This window comes from Acinonyx jubatus, chromosome B3 (genome assembly GCF_027475565.1).
Source record: "Acinonyx jubatus isolate Ajub_Pintada_27869175 chromosome B3, VMU_Ajub_asm_v1.0, whole genome shotgun sequence".
Classification (NCBI taxonomy): Eukaryota; Metazoa; Chordata; class Mammalia; order Carnivora; family Felidae; genus Acinonyx; species Acinonyx jubatus.
Genome location: NC_069386.1, coordinates 51,108,099 through 51,134,661, shown reverse-complemented (window position 1 = coordinate 51,134,661; position 26,563 = coordinate 51,108,099). Strand labels below are relative to the sequence as shown.

The 26,563-nt window shown below is 45.2% G+C and overlaps 2 protein-coding genes across 5 annotated transcripts in view; both read right to left on the bottom strand.

Annotated features, from left to right (window-relative positions):
• Nucleotides 1–18,051, bottom strand: part of GNB5 (G protein subunit beta 5) — a 53,824-nt gene extending 35,773 nt beyond the window's left edge. Inside the window, exons 1-3 of one of the 3 annotated variants that reach the window (XM_027067256.2) lie at nt 17,911–18,051; nt 13,445–13,556; nt 1,624–1,760 (exon numbers count right to left, since the gene is read on the bottom strand). In XM_027067256.2, coding sequence (XP_026923057.1) covers nt 1,624–1,760; nt 13,445–13,556; nt 17,911–18,036 — 375 coding nt within the window. In that variant the 5' untranslated portion in view covers nt 18,037–18,051. Of the gene's footprint in view, nt 1–1,623; nt 1,761–13,444; nt 13,715–13,809; nt 14,118–17,910 lie in introns of those variants that run through there. The other 2 variants (XM_027067258.2, XM_027067257.2) reach the window with 2 other exon arrangements.
• Nucleotides 18,052–24,782: 6,731 nt separating this feature from the next.
• Nucleotides 24,783–26,563, bottom strand: part of MYO5C (myosin VC) — a 104,301-nt gene continuing 102,520 nt past the window's right edge. For both annotated transcript variants that reach the window (XM_027067260.2, XM_027067261.2), the window contains 2 exons: nt 25,786–26,225; nt 24,783–25,745 (listed from right to left, as the gene is read on the bottom strand). In XM_027067260.2, coding sequence (XP_026923061.1) covers nt 26,073–26,225 — 153 coding nt within the window. In that variant the 3' untranslated portion in view covers nt 24,783–25,745; nt 25,786–26,072. The remainder of the gene's footprint in view (nt 25,746–25,785; nt 26,226–26,563) is intronic.

The window sequence follows — 26,563 nt, the reverse complement described above, 5'->3', positions numbered from 1 at the left end:
TTAATTATGACCTGTTCTTATCAAATACAACCTGACATAGACGTTAGAGTGTGTGGATTATTTAGAACATGTATATGTTTTTAATGTTTTATTTATTTTTGAGAGAGACAGACAGAGTGTGAGCGGGGAGGGGCAGAGAGAGAGAGAGGAAGACACAGAATCCAAGGCAGGTTCCAGGTTCTGAGCTATCAGCACAGCCTCCCAAAGCCGGGCTTGAAATCACGGATGGCAAGATTGTGACCTGAGCCGAAGTTGGACACTTAACCGACTGAGCCACCCAGGCACCCCTAGAATATGTATAGTTTTTATACTTAAAAGGGCAATTAAAAAAAACCCCAAATTGTCCTTTGGAAAAGCTGGGCTGAAGGCAGGGATAGGGAGAAGCCCAAACTGGCCATAAAAATAAATGACTTCAGTTTACAGTTTTATATTCAACGCGTGTTACATCAAAATAGACATAAAAAGTACCAGGCAGTGATAAGCAGCCTCCTGATAGTCATACTTTTGTATAGGTCCCTCCCGCATTATATTAGGGTTGGTCCGTGTGACCAGTGGAATATAGCAGAAGTGATGGAAAGTCACTTTTGAGGCCAGCTCATAAAAGACAGCATGGCTTCTGCCCCATCTCCCCCTAGCACTCTGGGGGAACGCCAGCTACCGTGTTGTACGCAGCCCTATGGAAAGTTCCATATGGTGAGGAACTAGGGCATCCAGCCAATGAGCCATTTTGGAAGGGAATTTCTGCCTCAGTGGAGCTGTGCCATGATCACAGCCCTGACAAGCATCTTGACTGTGACCTCATCAGAGATCCTGAGCCAGAACCACCCAGATAAGCTGCTCCAGATTCCTGACTCTCAGAAACCATAATAAATATTTGTTGTTTTAAGTTGCTAAATTTGGGGGTAACTTGTTATACAGCACGAGATAACACTAATACATAAGATATAAAATAAACTATGTCAATGAGATAGAATGAATGAAAAAATATCCTTTCCAAAAATGTATCTTAAATTTGTTCTTTAGGGGTGCCTGGGTGGCTTAGTTGGTTAAGCGTCCGACTTCGACTCAGGTCATCATCTCATGGTTCATGAATTCAAGCCCCACATCAGGCTCTGTGCTGACAGCTCAGAGCCTAGAGACTGCTTCAGATTCTGTGTCTCCCTCTCTCTCTGCCCCTCCCCGACTCGTTCTCTCTCTCTCTCTCTCTTTCTCTCTCTCAGATGAAGAAACATTAAAACAAAATTGTTCTTTAGGACATAGAAATTGCTGAACTCTTAAAGTGAAAGAACCCATAAGCACTTATGTCCCCAACTTGAGGGGAAAAAACCCCTCTATCTAAAAAAGGGTTTCATTTACAAATGAGACCCTGAAATATGCTCAGGAAGAAATAATTTTGAGTGGTTTGTCAAATACAGTTCATGTCTCAGTTACTACCAATTCCAAATCTACCCAAATGAATGGCGTTCTACAGTATGCAAGAGAATGCTTAACTATGCCAACTCATGTCCTGTGGAGAATAAATGGAGTCCTAGAGATCAGGAAGGGTTTCTTGAAAAGGAAAGCTCTCTTCTTTTGCTATAAAGTCAGACGCATGCTCACCATCAAATAGCAGGTGCCACGTACCTGGGATGAGCTCACGATCCTTCTCTTATCTTTGCACCAGTCCATGCAGAGAACTTTGTTCCCATGGCCTTTGAGGGTCCTTCTGGTCTTCATGACAAACTGCCCCAGGGCCTCCACCCGCTCCGCAACCTGGTGTACTAGAAGGACAGGCAACAATCAGTTCTGTTACCCAGGACCAGATTCTGAGCCATATGCTGGCAAAGGGATGACACTGGTCTTTCTCTGTGGCCACAGCTTGATTCTCCTGTTCTTTACTATAATGCCTTCACAACGCTCTCTTTTGAGCTCAGTGGAGGGTAGAGACAACACTGTTGTTCTGTCTTTGTGTTTAATACCCTACATTTTTCAAAGCATTTCCATCTCTGTGTGCTGAGGGATCAACAAGACTGCCTCATATCTATAGACTATATACCTTCTACTATACACAATTCTCCCACTGAAGGGTGACAGCTCTGCGAGGTAGGCAGGGCAGCATCAGAATGAGATCACTGTCCCCCTTTAACAGGGGTGAGGAGGTGAGGCTTACAAGGGTTCTTTGGCTAAGTTCATACAACTAACTGGGAGTGACTCTGGGGTGTCCGGTTCTTTCACCTACCTTTCCAGTCACAAGGAAAAGTAACTTTACAAAAACTGTCCTATGAGGTGCCAGCAGGCACCGTGACTCCTAAATGACCACCCCCCTTCCCCCTCTTGCCTAGCACAGGCCTGGGATGTGTAGGTGCTCCATTCATGTGCTGCAGGCAAGAATGAATAAGGGAGCCACCGGTACAGCCATGGGTTTACTGAAAACTTGCAGTGTCAGTAGAGAGCAATATTCTATAAGTCTGAACACATGACCTAGAGAAGGAACCAACACAAGGGAGGAGCTTCAAAAAGGGATCTCTCAGGTGCTGGGACCGTGGCCTCTTTCTCAAAGCAAATACAGCTTTCAAGGGGCTTATCTCAGAGGCTATCACTGTGGGGTGTCACTAGGAGCCAAGTTCCCACAAAGGTACCATCTAGTCCAGGCCCTGCATCCAGAGGTGAGGAAACTGAGGATGGGGGATCCCATGGCTTCTCCCCCTTGTGCAGTGCCACTGCGCTTGTGGTTGGAGGCTATGCCAGAAGGAAAACCGGGGCTCCTGACCCCCTCTCCACTTCTCCTTCCTCCAAACCTCCCAGCAGGGCATTTCCCCAGGCAGGTGAGAAGCAGGGAAGGGGGCATTTGAGACAAGGGATGGCCCGAGGAAAGGTGTGGTGTCTTAGCATAGCAGAGTGACGTGGGTGATGTGAGGCCAGGGGGCTGGCCCTCTTCCTTCCCAGGAGCTGCTAGAACTTGAGGGGGAAATGCCACCTCCTTGTGGGAAACCCAAGCAGGGAGGGCCAGACTGGACTGTAGTTCAAGCAGTGACAACAGAGCCCTTCTCAGAAACCCACCCTCCCTGGCTGGCTCTCCCTTCCTTCTCTCTAAACACTGCACTGTGTATCTCCTAAAAACAAGGCATTCTCTTACATAGCCACAGTATATTATCAAAGTCAGAAAAGTAACACTGAAACAATACTACATCTGATGTATGGACCTTACTGAGAGACTCTCCATTGTCTCAATAATAACTTTACTGCAAAAGAAAACCCAAGATCATGTGCTGTACTCAGATGTCATGTTTCTTTAGTCTCCTGACTTACTTTCCCAGTTTGGGCTTGTCTCCTGCTTCCTCAAGATTAGATTCAGGTAATATGTGTCTGGCAGGAACACCAGAGACTGAGGAGCTCCTGCCGGTGTGCCTGGTCAGGAGGCACCTGTTGTCCATTAGTTCACCATCACCAGCACTGTTCACGCTGACCATTTGGTTAAGATGGTGTCTGCCAGTTTCTTCACTGGACAGTTACCATTTTGCCTTTTATCATGAAGAAGCATCCTGTGGGGGTGTACTTTGAGACTATATAAATACCCAGTCACTCTTCAAACTCTAGTTTTAACATCTGTTAATGATTCTTGCCTGAATGGTTTATTACGATAGTTCGCAAGGTTTTCCTAATTCCCTCATTCCTTCTGTTTTTTGTTTTTTTTAGTTGGCTTTCTAATAAAAGGAGTTTTCCCTCCCCTCCAATGTATTTATTCACCCATGTATATTAGATGGACTCATGGATTCTTACTGTAAGAATTATTTATTTTGATGCTCATCCAGTGCCTGATTTGCTCAGAGGGGGCCCCATCAAGCAAGCTCCCATGACTTTCCAACACGTCCCCAACATTCCCTGAGCACTTTTTTTTTTTTTAATATATGAAATTTATTGTCAAATTGGTTTCCATACAACACCCAGTGCTCATCCCAACAGGTGCCCTCCTCAATGCCCATCACCCACCCTCCCTTCCCTCCCACCCCCATCAGCCCTCAGTTTGTTCTCAGTTTTTAAAAGTCTCTTATGCTTTGGCTCTCTCCTACTCTAACCTCCTTTTTTTTTTTTTTCCCTGAGCACTTCTTATTACAGACTCAGGTTCCTTCCCTGCTCTGGCCTTGGAATCAGCCACTTCTCCAAGAAGTCTTGGTTTCATGTAGTTGTCCCATTTCTTTGTGATAAAAGAACAAACGTGTGAACAAGTTAAAACTCTCTGTGAAAACTCAGACTATAAAAAGTACTGGTTTAACTATAAAACTACATGAGAGGCACCTGGCTGCCTCAGTCAGTGGAGCGGGCCACTCTTGATGTAAGCTAGAGCCCTACATTAGGTGGAGAGAAAAAAAAGTATACCTGAATATGCAATTATTATGCTATTACTTCTGCTGAGACACTGCATTCTTTATTGCCACAAACAGCACATTAGTTTTTTACTGATGCGTTCTTTAAAACATATTGTTTAAAATGTTTAAAAACAGAGTGAATTTTCTAAATTCTTACAGGCCTTTGACATGTCTGTACCAGCTCAGAGTTGTGAGCATAGATTATTTAGTGTTTTACTTTGACACTTCACATCGATATTCTTGCTGTTTTCCTCACTTGTGCATTAGGAAGACCACAGCTATTTAATGTCCCTCTCACAAAAATAAAAAAAAAATTAATTAAAAAGATGGCTCACCCCACCCATATAGGGCCCTCCTTACATAATGGGAATCTGACCACATCCCAACTATTAATTATTTTTTCTCATTGCATTTTTCCATCCCATACCCACTCATCCTGTTTCTATCTGGCAAATCTCACATCTATTAAAGAGTTACAGCTTTTCATATGACGTCTCCAGAACCCCTACTGTGTGCCAAGAACTATGCCGGATGCATGGGTACAGAAAAGAATAAGACAGTCCCTGCTCTTATGGAGCTCACAGTGTGCAGGGGGAAGACAGGCCTGCACACATATCACCACGGCAGTGTGGTCACAGACGTGTCGGGGAGCCGAGGGTAACATGGCTGACTGCTGGCAGGTGTGCCATCAGAAGGAGATGTCACAGAAGGTACCTGGTTTTGAAGGATCCACAGGAGTTGGGGTAAGGAAAGGGAAGGGAGGAAGCTAGCTTCTTCATATCTCTGTTTCTCATTCAGTAAAATGGAAGACAGTGAACTAATCCACGGGGGTGTTCTGAGTTTTAATGGGGGAAGTGAATTAAAGTGCCTAACAGGTGTCTGGCAGGCCAGAAACCACAGATGGAGAGTCAGGGTACTAGGGGCTGGGGACTTGAAAACTGGAAACAACATAACCTGGAGGAGGTGGGGGGGCTTCTGAAATGTAAGGGCCACAGAGACTTTCACGTTTGGGATAAGAAAGAATGAGAGAGTGAAAAGAGGAGGTTAGGGATAGGGAGAAGGTTTTTTCTTGATTTATTTTAATATAATTATAGAAGAGAATGCACACCCATTGAAAGTAACCAGAAAATAGAAACACGATCGCTACAGTCCTGCCTAGCCTGACCATTCTAAACATGTGGTCTATATCCTTCCAAGCCTTTTCTCTGCATATGCGTGTGTATATACACACACAAGCAGACTACACTTCACATAGAATTTTGGGGACGAGTTTTTTCATTTATGGTTGTCTATGTCAAATATAATTATCTGTCACTTTAAATGACTATATGACATTCCATTGAATATACCACAACGCTAAAATTCCCTACTGCAAGATACTTTGTTCTAGGGCTGCCTGGATACCTTTGCATTGCATTACCTCCTTAGATAAATGCCAATTCATGGCATTGCTGAGTCAAAGGTATAACACATTTTTAGAGGATTTCAATGCATATTGCCAATATCTACCATTTTGTGCACATTTCCTGGGGGACAGGCACTGGGCTGAGGGCCTTACACACAGCCTGAGGACCCAGGCTAACCCTTATTTCTACAAAGAAGGAAGGGGAAGCTCAGAGAGGCTAAGGACATCATGTACAAGCATTCAGACCCCTACAAACAGAAAACACCTCCTGTAGTGGCATAAGTTCTGGGCACGTGGCTCTATTACTGTAGAAAATCAAGGCCAAAGTGAGGTGGTGACAATGGCTTCTTAGTCTAGGAGACACCCCCAACTTGGATCCCTCTACTTCCTGATGTAACTAGAGCAACGGATCCACGTTAGGGACTCTAGTCCGGAATCAAGAAGTGCATCCTCATCCTGGCTCTGGGAGACCGATGCAAATTTAGAAACAGAAGAGAACTTAGGAACTCAACAAGTCAGGCTGAGCACCAATCCCGGGCACCCTGAGGTTTGGCAAGTGTATGAAGCAGGGGTTTTCAGTTGCCATCAGCTCCTCCTCCCGTCAGCCTCTACCTTCCCTCACAGACAAAAACCTTACTAGAAGCCCAAGGCAGAAAGTAGCCAGAGCTGAGCTGAGGTGGTGAATGGGGGAGGGAGGATGCCAGGCTCAGGAGCATTTGTACTCAGCACACTTCTCGCCCACTGGCCCCCAACGTAAGTGAGTTGCCCTGATCCACTCACTTCTCAGAAAAGGAAAGTGAGGCCTGAGGGAAAGGCACAACTTATAAATTAGTGGAAACAAATGTCTCCTCTGAGCCTGTGCCCTCTTCTGTAAAACGAGGGTGTTAAGAGTTTATCTGGATGGGGCCCTGGAAATAATCTGTAATTCTGGTTTCAAGCAAAGATGAATTTTTCATGAAGATGTGGCTTCCTGTCAACTTTCAGGGAATATTTTGCTATTTATTTTATAATCTGTCGCACATGTGAACCAAAAGTAAAATGTATAGTGTGCAAGTCTGTTCATGAAAATCCAAACAACATAAATTCGTAAAGTGAAAACATGCATCAGGGTCCTTTTCATCATTCCAAAAGGCCATGAAAAAAGTGACCCAAGCACAGACAGATCTAAAGTTTTCTTGAACATGAACATTGTGGAAATGACTGGTAACACATTAGATAAGTTCAAAGACAAGTGAGACATCTTCAGTAGAAAAACAGAACCATTTAAAAAATGATCTTGAACCACTTTCCAAATTTGGCACCAATATACAGTCTTTTGATGGCCACGATTTGGTAGAAGATCTAAGGAATCAAAGATGAAAAATTATCTGGGGTGCCTGGGTGGCTCAGTCAGTTAAGTGTCTGACTTCAGCTCTGGTCCTGATCTTGCGGTTCATGGGTTCAGCTCAGCGTCGGGCTCTGTGCTGACAGCTTAGAGCCTGGGGCCTGCTTTGGATTCTGTGTCTTCCCTTCTCTCTCTCTCTGCCTCTCCCCTGCTCACACTCTGTCTCTCTGTCTCTCAAAAATGAATAAATTAAAAAAAAATTTTTTTTAAATGAAAAATTATCCAAAGCTAATTCTAAAAAACTCATTATGCAACCCAAGTGTCCATTGATAGATGAATGGATAAATATGTGGTGTATCTATACACCCACATACAATGAAACACTTCTCATAAAAAAGGGTGATATCATTTACAACATGGATGGACCTAGAGAGTGTTATGCTAAGTGAGGTAAGTCAGAGACATAAAGACAAATACCACATGATTTCAGTTATATGTGGAATTTAAGAAACAAAACAAACAAATGAAAAGCAGAAGTAGACCCATAAATACAGAGAACAGACTGATGGTTGCCAGAGGGGAGGTGAGTGGGGGGATGGGCAAAGTGGGTGAAGAGGAGTGGGAAGCACAGGCTTCCAGGTATGGAATGAGTAAGTCATGGGGATAAAAGGGGATAAGAGCATAGGGAACATAGTCGATGATATCGTAATACCATTGTATGGTGACAGATGGTCACACAATTGTGGTGAGCACAGCATAACCTATAGAGTTGTAGAATCACTATGTTGTACACCTGAAACCAATGTAACACTGTGTGTCAACTATATTTCAATTAAAAAACAATACAGGTAAAACAATTTAAAAAAGCATTCCACCTGAATTTACCTCAGGATCGAATGAGGTGGGATATAAACAAAATCCTTAAACACTGGGATGGTAGGAAAATATCTGCAATCACATTTCCTCACTTGTGCTTGAGATTTTGGAATTGCTCCAAAACATCCATTAGCTACACACAGAAAAAAACCTCCCCAGAATTCCCTAATTAGAAAGTGGAAAGACTAAGCTATGGTACCATCTTTCAGATGGAGTCCTACATGGTTCCGTACAATTATTTCAAAATATTGACATTAAAAAGAACAGTAAAATGACATGGGGGGCATTTTAATCCATTGTGTTAGATTAAAACTAGGCTCAAACTCTAAATCTAGTACAATCCCAAATATGCCCACAAATATATAGGCAAGCATAAAATCATAAGCTATGAAATACACCAAAATGTTATAAGTGGCTGTCTCTGGGTGGTGGGGTTATAAATGGCTTGTTGTCTTCTATATTTCTAAATATGTGGCAGTGGGCATTCGTTTATTACGATGGTACCCTGGAGACACTTATGTTAGCTAGCTTGTGTGCAATTAGGAACGCAGAGCCAAAGCAAAGGGAGACGCAATGAAAGCCTCTCACGGCTGCGGGCAGCGGGTGGAAGAGCAGCAGGGAGAGGATTAGCTTGAAACAAAACTCACTTCTAGCCTCAGGACACAGTTTTCCTTTAGAACGTGGAAAAAGTCAGCCAACACATTTGTTTCAGACTAATCCAGAAATTCAGTTTTCCTAGATTTCTCCCTACACCATAAAATCAGAGAGTCCAAGGCTCCAGCCATAATAATAATAATCTTTGACAGTAAAGCCTTTCACAAAGTTACATTTAGAACAGATAGAAAAGTAAGTAGCATCTGATGATAAGTCCTATGATTTGCCCAAATGTCATCTGGATTTGTACTCAAAGAAATTACAGAAATCTTTGAGTGTTCGTTCCTAGACTAGATGAGAATCTGCCACCAAGGAAGCTGGGAATCTGGAAGAAGCCCCCCTCAGCCCCAGGAGGCTGCCGGTACACGGTAGCTGAAATAAACACAGCATGCCTCCTGCTCTGCTTGCAGCCTGTTTTCCAGATCATTCTTCAGTTTAATTTCAAGTTAAGGACTCTTTAAAGTTGAACTCTTTTTTTTTTTCTTGATGTTGACTCCTGTTCCAGTACTCATTTTTTATTATACACGCAGTAAATGCACAGATGGGTATAAAGTGAAAAATACCTCTACTTCCCTTCCTCCCCTGGCCTTCTCTAGAGATAACAGTTTCTTGTGTAACCTGCCACAAAGTCAACGCATAACACAAGCATCTCTTGTTTAAGCTAATGAGATCATGTTATATATACTGTTTATGACTTTTTAAAATTTAATACTGAAACCTTTTCATACACGCATAGATATTTTTTCCTCAAAAAAATTTTTTTAATGTTTATTTATTTTTGAGAGAGAGAGAGACAGAGTTGTAAGCAGGGGAGGGGCAGAGAGAGAGGGACACACAGAATCCAAGGTAGGCACCAGGCTCTGAGCTGTCAGCACAGAGCCAGATACAGGGCTTGAACCCACGGACTGCAAGATCATGACCTGAGCCAAAGTCAGATGCTTAACAGACTGAGCCATCTAGGTGCCTGCCCCGCCCCCACCACTTTTTTTTTGTCTTTTTAATATAAATCACAACTGTCTGAGTGATGGCCTAGCAGGGTGAGGAGGAGAGCTATACCTAGGAGCCTGAACCCTGGCGTCTGCTCCCCATTCTCCCTTAGAGTAGCTGCAGAACCTTAGGGCAGCTAAAGAAATATAATCCTTCCCTGGATCTCAGTGGTCTCATCCATACAGGTGGCAGGGAGGAGAAGAAAACTTTTTGTGCCTGTAAGACTGAGGCTGAAGCAGGTGACCCTTCTAGTTTTGAGAGTTGTGTGATAAGACCTCCAAAGATGTCTATGTCCTAATCCGTGGAACCTGTGACTATGTTACCTTACATGGCAGAAGGGGCTCTGAGATGTGATTAACTTAAGGATCTTGAGAGAGGATGATTATCCCAGTTTATACAGGTGGGCCCAATGTAATCACAAGGGTCCTTGTAAGAGGGAGGCAGGGAGATCAGAGTCAAGATGTGATGAGAGAAAGGAGGTTAGAGGATGTGGGGTCACAAGCCAAGGACTGCAGGTGGCCTCTAGAAGCTGGACAAGGCCAGGAAGGGACTCTTCCCTAAAGCTTCCAGAAGGAATAAAGCCCTGCTAACCCAGTTAGACTTCTGACTTCCAGAACTGTAAAAGAATAAATTATGTTGCTTTAAGTACCTATGTTTGTGGAAATTTGTACAACATCAATAGGAAACTAATACAAGCTATATATTATATCTCATGATTCTAAAATGTCTTATAATCAAGCAAGGGAGCACTTACCCATGGCAGAAGGTAAGCTGACGGTAATAAGGGGAAAACATGTACAGAGAAGGAGGAAGCTCTGGAGGAATATGGGGAAAGGCAAGGGCGCTGGGCCTGGGGCTATGGAGTTTGATGCAGGCAGGCTTCCCCTTGGGCCACCCATATCAGCCACTTCCTCTATTTAATGTTAGCCAAGGGTCTGACTCAGGGAAGAGGGCTCAACAGTATGGATGCTGGTCTGAGGGTCAAAGGGAGGGGAGCTGAAGAAGTGAGGGTCTGGAGTTGGGTAGAGTTTGCTTTTCCTCCAAGTTCATGCTCTATTATTTTGTTGTGTTTTTAGGCAAGAATTTGGGCAAGTCAGAGCTAACAGAAGGCTGATCAACTGTCCCAGTTTGACCAGGACTAAAGGGTTTTCCAGAATGCAGGACCTTCCATTTTAAAACTGAGAGTCCCAGGCAAACCAGGACGACTTGGCCATCTTAGCTTGTGGCCTGAAAAGCTGGGGTAGGGGCTACAGGACCATCTATATAACAACACCAAAATGTAAGAATGACAGGCTCAGTAAGAGGTTGAGAGATTGGAAGAGAGAAGAGCCCAGTGATCCTAGATCATGAAGATCTCTGAGGGGAGGGGAGACTGGTCAGAAGAGGAGGAGTAGCTCTGAGCACCAAAGGGATCCAGGAGACTGTGATGGAGAGAGAGGCCAGTGGGTTAGGACAGTCACCCTTGGGAACCCCGAAGATATCAGGGATGGGGCAGGGCTGAGGTCAAAAAGAAGGTTCAAGCCATGTGCCAAATTTCCCTAAGAAATGAGGCAGCCTGGCTGGGAAGTCAGGAGACAGCAGCATGGAGAAGGGGAAAACAGATGTCAGTTGAATGACAGGAGCTTCAAAGGAGCAAAGGTTCTATACAGGAGTAGAGGAGAAATGGTCTGGAGGCTGCAGGGGGAATAAAGGGGAACATGGCCATATGACTTCTGGTCTTTTCAACTCCAAAATTCTGACTTACATGCAGGTGGGGATAGATCTTTCCACTGTGGGTCCAAAAGTTGGTGGCTTCTGAGGGTACTGCATCCTTGGCAGGACAGGGGACTATGCTGAAAAACTACCTTGACTATCTCTCTGCCTTAAGGTCATTTCCCCAGTCACAGAAAAGGCTAACAGGTTCCCAGTGGGATGTCTTCACTGTTGGCCAAGAGAGTTTCTGGAGAATCTCTGCACAGAGCCCAAAATAGTTGGGCAAAAAGCTGAAGCAAGGTTGGGCTGGAGTTCTGACTGTCTGGGCTGGAATCCTGGTCCCACCACCGACTGACTGCAGTCCTCTGGCAAGTCCTTTCACCCTGCCGTGCCTCAGTTTGCTCCTCTGTAAAATGCAGAAGTCAGACGACCTACCTCAGGGGCACTAACACCACACATACAGCATCATCGATAGCACCTGCAGAATGTAGGAATTTGCAGAGTGAAATGAGGCAGACTTTGTCCATGCCTCCCAATTTCCATTCCCTACTCCTTTCTGATAACAGAAACCCAATGTTGTTTGGGGATGACAATGTGTCCAGCTCAGTTCTCTCTTTCCCAGGGTCCCTTGCAGTAGCAATGTAACCTACTTCTGGCCAATAAAGTACAAAATCTGTTGGAAGAAGGGAGATTTGGGGGAAAACTTTTGCTTTCCTGGTAAGAAGGAGAAACAGAGGCTGGTGACCACTTTCTCCCTTCTTCTGGCCCTGGATACAGAGGTGATGTTTGGAGCTGTGGTGGTCATACTGTAATAATGTGGCAAATGCCAGTGTTCTCAGGGTGGTGGAGAAGAAAGACTGGAGGGTGCGTCCCTGATGGCACCCTGAGCTGCTAAACCAAAGTTGGTGATCACCTACCCTTGTTCCTGTTACACGAGGAAAACAGCTCCCAATTTGTTTCGCTACTTTATTTGGGGTCTATAGTTAACTGTAGCTGGACACATCCCTAAATGATATAGAGGTTTAGCGTGTCTCCGAAGGAGGCCCTTACAAAAGCACAGCACGCTCTCGATTCAGGTCACCTGCTTCTATCAAGAAAGGAATCAGGTGCTAACAACCCAGCATGAACCCCATGTTTCTTTTCCAAAAAATATTAAAGGGGTGGCCCCAAATAGGAAGTGTAGGAGCAGGATGTATAGGTGTGCCTGAGGAGCTGCCATCCTCAGAGCTGAAAAATAAGCAGATAATGCCACTTCCCCAAGCCTGGCCCTCAGCCCAAACTCTGCCGAGGACAAACCATCTGACAGAGTAAAGGGAAGCGGATCCCGCCAAGAGCCATTTAACCTGGCTACTTAATTGCTCACTCATAAAATCACAGAGCCGGTTCTGAATTATGGTAGTGGTCAAGAAGTATGTTGTTTACCTACGACTGCTGTTGCTCGTTTATGCCAAACACACCGCATCCCTTCAAAAGCTTCTTAAACAGCCTCAAGTGAACTAAAACTAAATGGTAGGATTTGGTAAGCTCCTCTGCTTTCCTTCCCCCACCCGGTTCTCCATCCCCAAGGAAAGGGGGCAGATTGGAAAAAATGAGGTTTTAACTCAAGAGTCTGGTTCCTCGGAAAAGCAAAACTGAGACAAGATACAACAATGATGGAGAAAGCCAAATGATTAAAAAACAAAACAGGAGTTTACCCTAGGCCGTGCCCACAGGGCTCGCTGCGCGGGCTACCGCTGACACCCCACCCCCTCCTCCACCTTGCTTGGCTCGGGCAGGACTGCGATCAGTTCGCATCTCTCAGGAAGGCGATGGAGGGAACTCATCTCAAGACCCTACCGGGGTAGAGCAGCGACCAGGGGCGGCTTCCACCAGGCGCCCCCGCCCAGAGGCGGAACCGCCTCCGCTAAGCGGGCGGGGGCTCTACAAGGTGTCCGGCGCCTCCGAGGTCCGCCCGGCTCGGGCCCCACAGCCGCGCAACCCGGGGGCTCCGGGCCGCAAGCCACGCCTCACCGGCGCCCGGGAACCAGGGAGCCCATCCCGGGCGCGAGGCCTGGCTCCGGCCCCCCGGCCCTGCACCCCCAACCCCGCTCCCCCGGGGGGCCGGTCTGGTTTCTTCGGCCCGCCTCCCGGCGCGCAGCCCCCGCCCCGGCCCGCACTCACGCTCCACGTCGTGCAGCTTGGCCCGCTCCTCCTCCAGTTTGCCCTTGAGGCTCTCGGCCTCGCTCTTCAGCGACGCCAGCGTCTGGTTCTCGTGCAGCCCATCGGTTGCCATCTTCGCGCCGGGACGCGGCGGGGAGCGAAGCGGAGAGCGGGGCGGCGGGTGAGCGGGCGGCGGAGGCCAGGCCGGCGAGCGGGCGGGAGCGGCCCCCGGCGCAGCTCCAGCCGCCTTCTCCCCGAGCGCGGCCCCGCCCTCCAGCGCTGACGCGGGCGGCTGCGAGCCTGGCTGCCGCGGTCGACTCCCCCCTCTCCGCCCGCCTAGCCCGCGGACACCCGCGCCCCCTCCGCGCCCACCCCCGCCCTGGCACCTGCGGCGCGCTCCTGGCGCTGTGCCCGGGGCGATGCCCGCGGTGGCGCTGCAGCTCACAACACCCGGAGAACCAGGGAGTGTCGTGCCCCTTTTACCGGTGGGAAAACCGAGGCTCAGAGTCGATAACGTGACTTGCCCGAGGACCCGCTCGTAGTGAAGGACCAAACTGGGATTCCAATCCAGGACTGCCGGCTCCTGGGACCTGGTGAAGTCCCAGTGACACGGCCTTCCTACCTACCCCCTCCCTGGCACCGATCAGCTCTCAGTGGGACTTGATAGGCTGCGCAGTGGCTGCTACTTGCAGAGTAGGTGAGCAAGGAGAGGGCAACGAGGCCCGGTCCACACCCACCACTGATTCCCACCTCATCCTGGGTAGCCCTGGTTCCCCACCCGCCCCCACAACGAACCGGAAACTTTCCTCCTTCGTTGACTCAAATATACAAAAATAAAACTCGTTTTGGCTTCTGAGAAGCTGTAGTGTACGCCATTAAGACCGCACACTCTGGGTTTTGCTTTTCTTTTTTTCACGCAGAGAATTAAGTGCCTGCCTGGGGTCAGCAAAAGGAGGTGGTGGCAGGGGTGGGGTTAGTATTCAGGGGTCCAGACCCAGCGTTTTTGAACACACGCTCAGCGATCTCAGCTGTGTCATTTCTGAGGCAGCTTCCTCCACCTTAGAATGGAAGGTTCCTAGGAGTCTCTCAAAGATGCAGATTTAGTGACTTTAAGGCAGGCTCAAACATCTCTTTTTCCCAGTCCTCTGCAATGCGAGGCGCTGTTCCAAGTACTTTACGTTAATAAACCACAACAATCACCCTGAATGGATACTATTCTCCCCATTTTACAAATGAGGAAGTTGAGGGACGGAAAGTTTAAATGATTTGCTTGAGTCACACTCCCAGAAAGAGGCAAAGGCAGGATTTGGACCTAGGCAGTCTGGCTCTATTCAGCTACATGCCTCCAGACTTCAGTGTGGAGGACCCAACCCATGGCTTCTCCCTTTTACCCCTCCATGACCTTGCGTGTGTGTGTGTGTGTGTGTGTGTGTGTGTGTGTGTGTGTGTGTGTGTGTGTGTTTATACATGCAAAATGGGAAGGCAGATCGAGGTTACAAATTCTAGAGCAAACATTCCCAAACAGGATTTTGGTGGCTGTGCTCACCCTTCCCTCCTTCCACTTCTTGTCCTGGGTGGCTCTTCATCAAAGGAAAGTTGGAAGTAGCCTGGGTGGCTCAGTCGGTTGAGTATCTGACTTCAGATCAGATCATGATCTCACGGTTCGTGAGTTCGAGCCCCGCATTGGGCTCTGTGCTGACAGCTCGGAGCCTGGAGCCTGCTTCAGATTCTGTGTCTCCCTCTCTCTGCTCCTCCCCCATTCACACTCTGTATCTTTCTCTCAAAAATGAATAAACATTAAAAAAAAGTTGGAAGTAATCTATATTAATCTAAGCATGGTTGTCTAGGAGGTTAGATTCTGGGCTCTTTGGTTTCCTTATCTGGGACATCTACTTCGGCTGTTGTGAGAATTGAATATGAGAATTTGAGTGAACCTCTTAGCAGACACCGCCATCATAGCAGGTGTGTTTTAACTACCAGCTCCCCATTGATACAGGTTTATTCATCACTTATCCTCAGTATTTAGCATAATAGATGGTATATGGTAGATGCTCAGTTAATGTTAGCTTATCAAGTGGATATATAAAATAGAATATATAAACTGTATAATTAAAAACAAAACAAATACACAAAATATCAATGTGTTAATAGATATATACAACTATTTATAAAAGTGAAACTATTATATCTGCTTCAGAGTTTGTAGAGCAGAAGCGTAAAAGCATGGGTGCCATCAAGATCATACTGCCTGAGGATAACTCCTGGCTGTGCTGTGTGGCCTTGGGTGATTTACTTAACTTCTCTGGGTCTCAGGCTCCTCCTCTATAAATGGAAAACACCTCCTCAAAAAGCCTCATCCTGGGTAACCCTGTAGAGCATCCCATGACACATAGTACTTGCTCAAAATTAAGGCTCCCTGATACACTTGAGCAATTCATATAAAGTAATTTGAATGAGACACTAGGCCATGGGAGACACTTCTCACCAGGATCACCTCAGAAGGCCTGGCCAGATAGCATCCTCCCATCACTTCCTCAGGCTGGTGCCTCGTGGCCCCTCGTGGGCTGTGTGTGCCTGCTCAAGGTCTGCCTGTGTGTGATCTGGAGTGAGCAGAGCTTCACGCTGGAGCGTGTCCTCCTCTGGACGTTCTCTCTGTAAACTAAACCCCACGTATCTCCCAATCTGGAGGGTCTGCCACCTAGAGATGAGGACATGCAACTTTTTAATAGCTGGGAAAGTTTACAAAGTGCCTTCCTGTACTTTGGTTTCCACTCCTGTTTCTAGGTAAGGAGTCTGGAGAGCAGAAAAGTTGAGTTCTGCTACCTTTCAGTAGTAGTGGAGTTACAGGGTTGCCTCATTTGTGAAAAGGGAAACTGGGGGCTCACAATCCCAAACACCCAGATAAAAATCAGCTGTCGGTCACGTGGATGTCTCATCAGCCACAGGAGTGTGTCTGAATAATTGGGAACCTGCAAGTGCTTATGGTGGAGATAGCTTGTGACCGTTTCCTGAAAAGTGCCTCCGACCTGGGAGAATCTATGATGCTACAGGATGTGATGACAGGGATTCTGGGCTCCTGTGTCCAGAGAAGAAGGTGTGTAAAAAACAAAAGAGCTAGATTCACAAATAGCACTGTACCAGGATGGTAGGGCCGCCAGAAAGCAGGCCTCTTTTAAGAACTGAATGTCCTCGGTTTGACGATTTGCAGAGCTAAGTTTAGAACACAAGGTGCTTCAGGTAGAAGCCTGTTATACTAAGCCTGAATCTTGTGACATCAGGATTGTTACGCCTGTGTGTCACTCTGGGCTGTTTACTTGCCATTTGCTTTATGAGAACATAAATGGAACCAAGAATATGAATACTGTCTTTTCCTCTTCAGGTGGATAAAATGTAAAATTCCCCTCTCCTCTCTTTGATACATGGTTTTTAAAATGTGCTGATAATTGGGGGGTTTCCTATTGGGCTTCTGGAGAAGAGTGCTCTACCACCTTTGACCAGGTGGGGGCTCTGCTCAGCCACATTACTGAGCCCAGCTTTGCAAATCCTCTGAGATAGGATTAATTTCAAGGGCTTCAGCCATGCTATGGGCATTATGCTGCAAGATCTGAACAAAGCTGACGCATAGTCACCTCTAGTGAGGATTGATTTGTGTTCTTTGAAAAATGTCAGGATTTATATTCAGTCCCCAGCCCTCACTGAAGTCTCAGGCCTAAGGAACACTTTTCCCTGAACTTAATATTGTTTACTACTGAGGCCTTATAGGGTTCAGTCTTCAATAGAGTTAGTTGTTCCTAGGGAGAGCTGGACCAAGGTCTTTGGAGAGGTACTTCCAGGCTGTTTATTTGCCAGAGTCCCTTTTATCTTAGTTGCTTGCCTAGCAGACTAGTAGAAAGCAGAAGCAAAAAACATTAGTCCTAAAAAATAATAATAGCCAAAACATTCATTGAGCACATCCTGTGCCGGGTACTACTGTTTTAAACACTTTATCAGGGGCACCTGGGTGGCTCAGTCGGTTAAGCATCTGACTTCGGTTCAGGTCATGATCTCACGGTTCGTGGGTTCGAGCCCTGCGTTGGGCTCCACACTGACGATGCAGAGCCTGCTTGGGATTCTCTTCCTCTTCCTCTCTCTCAAAATAAACAAACTTAAAAAACATAAATACTTAATAAAATGAACTCATTTGATTCTTACAAATCCTTATGAGATAGTGCTATTATTCCTATTTTACATATAGGAAAACCTACCTCCTAAGAGAGTAGAGATCTGCTGGCACACCACCACCAAAGAACACAACTTGGATCTGAACTCAGGAGGTCAGAGACCAGCGTCCACACCCTGAACTCCCATGCTGTACTGCCTCACTGAGCCCATGTGTGCTGTGTGTGTGTGTGTGTGTGTGTGTGTAAATTCCTCTGTCACAGGACCCAAACATTAGACATCATTTTAAAAACAGGTAACTGCTTAAATTTCTAAAAGGTGGCACTTACAATTTCTGCACACATTGAACAGTAGCTGAGCTGTTGAGATTTCTTGAAAACTGGCCTCAGAGCTCGTTGTTTGAAACATTTGTCACAGGAGCCAAATACATTAACTAGAAAGGTCTGATCACACATTTTTTTTTTTTTTGACCAAAATGAAGCTGAAAAAGAGAGAGAAAGAGAGAAAGGGACATATGTGCATGAGAAAAGCCAACAGAAACAGCTTTTTAAAACCTCATCTTCCTTTTATCATGATGGTTGCTCAGACTTCTACATGTGGGATGAAGTATATGCAGCTAATGTATAACCTTTGATTTATTACAACATGCTGGGTCAACACCAACTCGTTTATTTAATCAGGAAGAAAGCATTAGACAATAGGTTTTCTGGGGTTACCATTTAACTGGCTCTTTTGGCAGCTTCAGACATGGATGCAATTAATCTTTGCAGCACAATATTAATCCTGTGGGGCTTTGCAGTGGAAAGCATTGTTGTAATGGATACTATAATTTAAAACTTAAAAAAATTCTGCCTCTAAGGTACACTTTTGGAATAAAGAATCAGAAAATGGTAGGGCCTGATCTCAACCAATACTGTAAGGCTGAGTAAATGCAGTATTGGTTCTCTGCAAGGGACACATCCCACTTATTAAATATTTGACAGCCACAGACCCAGGGTCCCTGTCTGTCCATCAAGAGGTCAAGAGACAGGCCCAGGCCACTGGAGGGAGAGCAAACTTACGGAAGCAAAACCATCTGGTGGCTAATGGTGCTGGCTCTGGCTGACCAGATCCTGGCCCCACTACTTAGGCAAGTTACTTTGAGCTCTCTGGATCTTTGCTAATCGATCACATGGGGATCTTAACATGTATTGTCACAGGGTCATCAGGGGAATTAGAAGAGACAGTTCATGAAGCTTAGCTCAAGGCTGGAATACCGTGAATGCTCCATAGATGTTAAGTTGCCCTGTGAGTGCCTACAGTAGCAGCAAAAGCAGCATAGCAGTGGGAAGGGGGTGGGGGGGGGGCGGCTAGAGATGTGGAAGAAGCAGAGGTGAGCCTAAGGCCACATTTCAGGCAGAACACAATGAAGGCCTTACTTGAAACAATGGTGTGGGATGTATGTGGACCACACTTAGGAAGAAGGAGCCAGACTTGGCGACATGTGGGGACAAGGAGGGGGAGATGTCTACAATGCCTCTTAGGTTTCTGTTGGGGAAGCTAGGTGTTGCAGTGCCACTGCTGGAAATGAGGACAAGAGGGTAAGAGGGGGAGGGAGCAGCCATCACGGTGGAGCCGATTTAATAGGTGTTCCAAAGAGTGGGACACATCAAGATTCAAAGAAATAACCCCCTGAATATAAAGATATTTGGGGGGTACTGGTCTGAACATTTCAAAGAGCCAAATTTGAGAAGAATGTATTTATGGGGCAGGTGGCAGCGGGGACACTTCTAAGGTGGGATGTCTATCATGCAGAGGTCACCATGGGGCTGGAGAAATTGGGTTGAACTCTCCCACAGCAAAGGGGCAGCTGATAGTAGTTCTGGAGATCTCTAAGTAACAGAGTAGAGGACAGTCATTTAAGGATGAAAGATCAGAAGGGAACCAGCTACTGACCACCATGGAGTGCTTGGCCCTGACTGCTCACAGCCACCCCAGGAAGGAAGCAGACATCTGTGTTACAGCTGAGGAAGTGCCGGGGGATTAAACATGTTCAAGGTCAGTGGTGGAGCCTGAATCTGTGTGCAGTGGGACTCCGCAACACTTACCGTGGAACCGGCACAATCAGTCTGCTCTGCCTTTTCATAAAACACTCAAGGGCCTGCCCACTGGAGCCTGGCCTTTGGCGAGGACCCGGTAATGTTGCCTCCCACTGCCCACACCTGCCAGTCACTAGATCATGCTGAGGACTCCAAGTAATAGCATTAGGAAGGTGAGCCATGGGTTTTTCAGCAAGGCAGCAACGTCATTCAAGTGGATTATTCCAGCATTTGTGCTTCCAGAAGTAGGTCAGAGAGAGAATGTACAACAGGGGAATCAGCTAGGTTAGGAAACTGTTATCGTGTTCTGGGAAAGAGGAAACAAGCTCTGGATGGAGTAGCAACTGTGAAAATGGAAGGAGAGAAGAAACCTGAGGGACCGAGTGGAGAAGGAATACAAGCATGGCTAGGCATTATGGGAAGGCAAGAGAAAGGGAAGGAGAAAAAAAAAAGCCAATATTCCAAACCTGGAAGGAGACACTGAATTTTAAACTTTATCAAATGATAAGAGCTGTACATGTTTATTAGAAATAATTGGAAACAGAAGGACATGAAGAGGGACAATCACCTGCATGCCCTATACTAATGAAGTGACTGCTGTTAACATTTTGTGTCTTCTTCTAGCGTCTTCATAAGCATACATTTATACTCTAAAAAAATTGGAACTGTATGCCATGTATAATTTTGAACTTTAGTTTTTTTGCTTCATAGTGCTATTGCATATTCTTGGAAAACACCATTTTCTAATGGAGACCACCAGTTTTGAGACATACCAACCTTAAATTGCTTCACACAGCTAGCATTTTAGATCTGGTTATTAAGAAGGCAAGCAACAAACTAAATTAGAAATATTACAGTATTTAAAACTATAAATATTATACATGGGCACTGTAGTGTCAGGAAAAATCAAAAAGGTATAAGGAGGAAAATAATCATCTACAATCCCACTGCCCAGAGAGACTCCTGTCCACATTTTGGCATATACAAGAATAGATTTTATAGTTTTAATATTTTTATACACTGGTGTTTTTCACTTAGCATCTATATCATGACTAAATTTATTCTCAGTGCATTCTACCATACTTATGGCCAATAATCCTTTTTATGGTGAGGGAACTTTTCCCATCTAGGACAAGTGTCTCAGTGAACATTTTGACAAGAAAAATATAAAAATGTCCCATTTTAACAAGGCTTGGGCACCTGGGTGGCTCAGTCGGTTGAACGTCCGACTTCGGCTCAGGTCATGATCTCGTAGTTCACAAGTTCAAGCCTCGCATTGGGCTCTGTGCTGACAACTCAGAGCCTGGAGCCTGCTTCAGATTCTGTGTTTCCATCTCTCTCTGCCCCTCCCCTGCTCATGCTCTGTCTCTTTCTCTCTCAAAAATAAATAAATAAATAAATAAGTAAAAACATTAAAAAAATAAAGAAACAAAAAAACAAGAAAACAAGCCTTGACATGAAGTTGTTCTGCGGTTGTCCATAGAACGCAAACCTTCCCCTAATCCCATGCCAAGCACAAAATGTCCTTCCAATCTTTCACCTAAATATGTAATTTGAAAATTACTGAACAACCCATCACCCTATATTTATTTTTAAGAGTACAGGCCAAAGATAGAAAGTCAGAAGTGAAAGTCCCTATAACCTGCTCTGCGTTTTTTCCCCCTTATTTAGATTTGGTGCATATTCTTCCAGACTCTTCTGACACCATAGGTAAAGCTTTGTGAGTTATACAAATAAGGCTGTTAGCTATTTGCCTTCTTCACCTCATTTATTGTCAGTACTTACAGATCTGTTTTGTGATAACAGCTTTGGTATTACTCTATACTATGTCCTGTCATAATTTATTAAACCAACCTATTATTGCATATGTAGGGTATCTCCAGTTTTTACTTATAAAATAAAAGTAAAATGGGCAAAACAACTCCCCCTCCACCCCACCCTGCTTTGCTGGTGGAATGTAAACTAGTGCAGCTGCTGTGGAAAACGGTTTGGCAGTTCCTCTGAAAGCTGAACAGAGTTGTCACCATATGACCCAGCAAATCGACTCCCAGGTATATGCTCCTGAAAACTGAAAACACATGTTCACAGAAAAAGTCATACATGAATGTTTGTAGTAGCATTTAAGCCCAAAGTGTCAACACCTCAAACCCATCAACAAATGGGTTTATTTGTTGATCAACAAACAAACAATATATGGTATACCCATATAGTAGAATGTTATTTGGCAATAAAAAAGAATGAAATCAGGGGCGCGTGGGTGGCTCAGTTGGTTGTGTGACTGACTTCGGCTCAGGTCATGATCTTACAGTTTGAGTTTGGGCCCCACATCGGGCTCTGTGCTGACTGCTCAGAGCCTGGAGGCTGCTTCAGATTCTGTGTCTCCCTGTCTCTCTGCTCTTGCCTCTGCTCAGGCTCTGTCTCTGTCTCTCTCAAAAATAAACATTAAAAAATTAAAGAATGAAATTCTGTTACAGGCTGCAACATGGATGAACCTTGAAAACATGCTAAGTGAAATAAGCCAGACACAAAAGGCCACTTACTGTGACTCCAATTATATGAAATGTCCAGGATAGGCAAATCCATACAGACGGGGAAGGTAGATTAAAGGTTACCAGTAAGTGGGAGGAGGGGAGAATTGGGAGTGACTGCTTAATGTGTAAGGGGTTTCTTGTCTGGGGTGATGGAAATGCTCTGGAATTAGATAATGCACATCCTTGCATATATACTGAGAACCACTGAAATGGATGCTTCACAATGCTCATTTTTGTGTGCGTTATCTCATTAAAATTATTAAAATATTTTTAACGTTTATTCATTTTTGAGAGACAGAGGGAACAGAACCTGAGTGGGGGAAGGGCAGAGAGAGAGGGAGACAGAATCCGAAGCAGGCTCCAGGCTCTGAACTCTCAGCACAGAGCCCACGCAGGGCTCAAACTCACTGACCACAAGATCATGACCTGAACCAAAGTTGGACACTCAACAGACTGAGCCACCCAGGGGGCCCCAAGATTATTATTTTTAATACAAGACTTTGAACGGACCCTTCACAAATGCAGACATTCATATGGTCCATAAACATATAAGAGGCGCTCAATATCATTAGTCATCAAAGAAATGCAAATGAAAACCACACTGCTATACCAGTACTTACCCACTGGAATACCTAAAATTTAAAAGACTGACAATTCAAAGCGTGGCCAAGGGTGTGGAGAACTGGACCCTTTTCCTTGTTGGTGGGAGTATAAACTGGTACAACCTCTTTGGAAAACTGGTTGGCAGGACCTACTAAAGCTATACATAATCTGTGAGCTGGCAATTCTACTCCTGGATATACACTCATCAGAAACAAATACTTACATCCTCAAAAAAATGAATAAGGATGTCATAGCAGCTTTATCCAGAATAGCCCCAGGGAAAAACCCAAATGTTCATCGACAGACCGGATAAACTGTGATATGCAATAAAGAAAGCTCTGATGCACATGACAGTGTGGATATAGCTCACAGATGTGACTATATAACATTTGTATTAAAACCTTCCTATTCCATAAGCTGCGTTCTGAGGCTTATGTTCACATGGAAAGTGTTACTTGGATCCATTTTTAAAACAGATTATATGACTTTACAGATGCCTAACTTTTTCCCCCTGGATGCCAGCACGAAATATATTTTTAAAACAAAACACCTTCCTAGTATTTCAAAAGAAACACATGCAGGTTGTAGAACAATTAGAACAGGCAGATTAACCCCCCAACCCCCCCTTACCTGTGCTCCTACCTCCCAGAAATCCCACCTAACACCTTGGTGTGTGCACATAGGAACACTTTCGGAGCGTGTGGGAGAGCCTGCATATATGTGAGTACATACATACCTTCCAGAGAGTCAACACTTGGAGCGACCAGCTGAGGGGTCAGGCAGACCTGCAGCTCCAAGGGGAAGGTGCCGAAGCAGAAGCCTCACCTCTAATCTCCTTATCTGGGTGTTGAGACTCAGCAGCTTTGTCCCTTCCCACGGGCACGCACTGCCGATGGCATCCTTCTGCTCATCCGCACCAGATGCCCTCAGAACCTCCGCTGACCTGTGTCTCGGGCTCAGTTCTCTGCCCTCCGCAGGAGGCAGATGTGGCAGCTTTGCCCCTCACGAATCCATTTCCCGCTCCACTGAGCAACCCTAACATTCCCCTGTGACTGTTACCAGCGCCTCCTGCCTTCTCAGTCCTCAGCCCACCAGCACATCTTCATTTTGGCTATCCTTCCCACCTTCAGCTTTGTGGGACTGAGCAGGATGTGGGATGAGTGCCCCTCTCCCGTCTCCATGCATAAAGTTTTCAGCCTCTGAAGGTCCACTTGTCTTGTTCCCAAACAAGATCTACTCCTGCTCAAGGCTGACCAGCCTCTCCCCTCCAATCCTGCTGCCTCTAATAGGACCTTGCTCCTGCAGCCCTGTCCCATCTCACCAGCATCAAGATGAGCAGTGGAACGAGTAAGATGTGGACAAGCTCTCCAGGAGCTCACAGGGTAGCAAAGGAGATGGGCAATGTTACTGGCATCTATAGCCCAGGGCGAGTGCTGTAAAGCAGGCAAGAACCCTGACTTGTGGGAACAGAAAAGGAAGGGTGATGGGCTCCTGTGGCCTAGGGAAGATGGGGAGAGGAGAAGGGGCATGGAGAAGGTCACAAGTGCATATCAGAAACCCACTCACGTCTCTGCCAAGTGGCCCCTCCTCTCACTGTCTGGGAGCCCACAGAGGCACAGCCTGAGGCAGGACTTATGGCATATTTACTTCCCTTCTAAAAACATTTATATACTTTTTTAAAAAGTTATTTTGAGAGAGAGACAGAGAGAGAGAGAGAAACCCAAGCAGGCTCCACCTTGTCACCAAGTCCTACATGGGGCTCCAACCCACAAACTGTGAGATCATGACCTGAGCCTAAACCAAGAGTCGGACACTTAACTGACTGAGCCACCCGGGTATCCCAACTGTTTATACACATTTTATGAAAAATTATGAATCTATAAAGATCCCAGCATCTTTAAGTATACAACCCTTGAAGAAAAGCATAAACCTCATGCACGTAAGACAAATGTAGTCTCCCAGCAATTAAAAAAAACCTGACCCAACTCATTTGGTAATTTATTTTATTGATTAAAATATTTAAAAGTTCTACTTTTTCATTTCTTCATATACAACGTATCTAAAAGAACTAAATCATTTATAATATGAAAAGGCATTGTTACATATTAATAGGGTGATGTTGCTTCATAATCATGTATTATCACTCCTAAGACATAGATCTGTGGGACAGAACCACAGCTCGTGCCTGTGAGTCTGTCAGAGACAGGAGGGCTGGTTGGATTCTTGGAATGGGCCACACGGCACAGGCTAGCAGTGCAACATCACAGGCTCTGAAGGAAGGAATGAGAACGTCTGGGGGGACAAGGGATGGTTGGTTTTCATGAAACTTGGGAAATACTGGTTTCTCAACAGGAAGAACTGACATAATTCTTCAGTTTTTTTTTTTTTTATGGGAAAATTTAAAAACATTTGAATGCTGAAAAGGGAGAGAAAACCAACTAGGTTGCCTTTTAAACTTAGTTTTTAGAGAAGCTGTTGCACGAACGATATTGAACAATGAAAAACATATGGCCAATATGTTGGCAGATAAAACATAAAGAAATGTTCTTTCAGAAGAGGTGGTAAATGCTCTGGCAATTAATTTTAATAATATATTCGTTTTAGGTAGATATATATATAACACTTCACGTGATTCATTTCAGACTGAATATTTGCCTAAAAACTAGAGGGCTCTTAAATAATAAATATTTTTTCATGCAGGAGCATTTTTAGTGACAGTGAACCCCACCCCTCCCACCCTGGGCAGGAGGCATGGGGTGAGAGGAATTTAGACAGGGCATTGTGGCCAAATGGGATTATTTCCTGGAAGACTCAGCCCTGGAACCCACTCACGGCTTCATAAATGTACCTGGGCTTCACATGAACATTAGTAAACTTAGGGGGCACTGTGTCCCCAGGTCATACTCCCTTTGAGGGGAGCCCTGTCACAAAACAGATCTAGACAAGAGGCACCTGGAAGAAAACATGGAAAACAGATCTAGACAAGAGGCACCTGGAAGAAAACATGGGCCTTCGAGGAATTCCAGTAAAAGCTGGCTGTGATTCAGAAGGTAGACATGGCCTTTCCAACCGCAGCTGGTGTGTGTTAACTCTTACAAAATGACAGTGGCAGCACCATCACGGGGAACAAGAGAAGATGTGGCCCATCTTGGAGAATTCTTCTTTGCTTCTTTACATCACATTCCAAAGCATTTCCAGTTCCAATTAACAACCACATCCCTCATATTTGACCTTCATTTGGCTTCTGAGGGAAACATACATTTCCTCTCCTTTCTCCTGCTATAATCTATTGAGAAAACCTAGCTTAAAACTGCTGGGGATCTGGATCATTTCCAGAGCATATGGAGAGGGGGTAAAAGGAAAGGTAACTTGAAAGAGATATTTTGTATCCAACATCAGCTGTGATGAATCTTCCCGGCTATTTAGGAGAGCCTGAAATAAGAACCAGAAGAAAAATGAATAAGGAAACCAGTGCATTCTGCTTTATGACTATTTAGAAGTCTAGAGTAAGGAAAACACAACTCCAGCTTCACTGAAAAGCTCCTTTCAAAATCATGTGAGAGAATACACAAAAGACTATTTTAACAACACAATACCATGGTGACATGGTCTATGCAGGATTTCCAGTCGCTCTCATGAATATTTACTTAAGTACTCTGTTTCACCTCAGAAGTTAATTTCCCACAGGATGGAATGACTGTAAATGGATCTGTTTTCTATTCTTATCCACCCTTGTGGCATAATTCTAAGCCCAAACAGGAATAGATCTC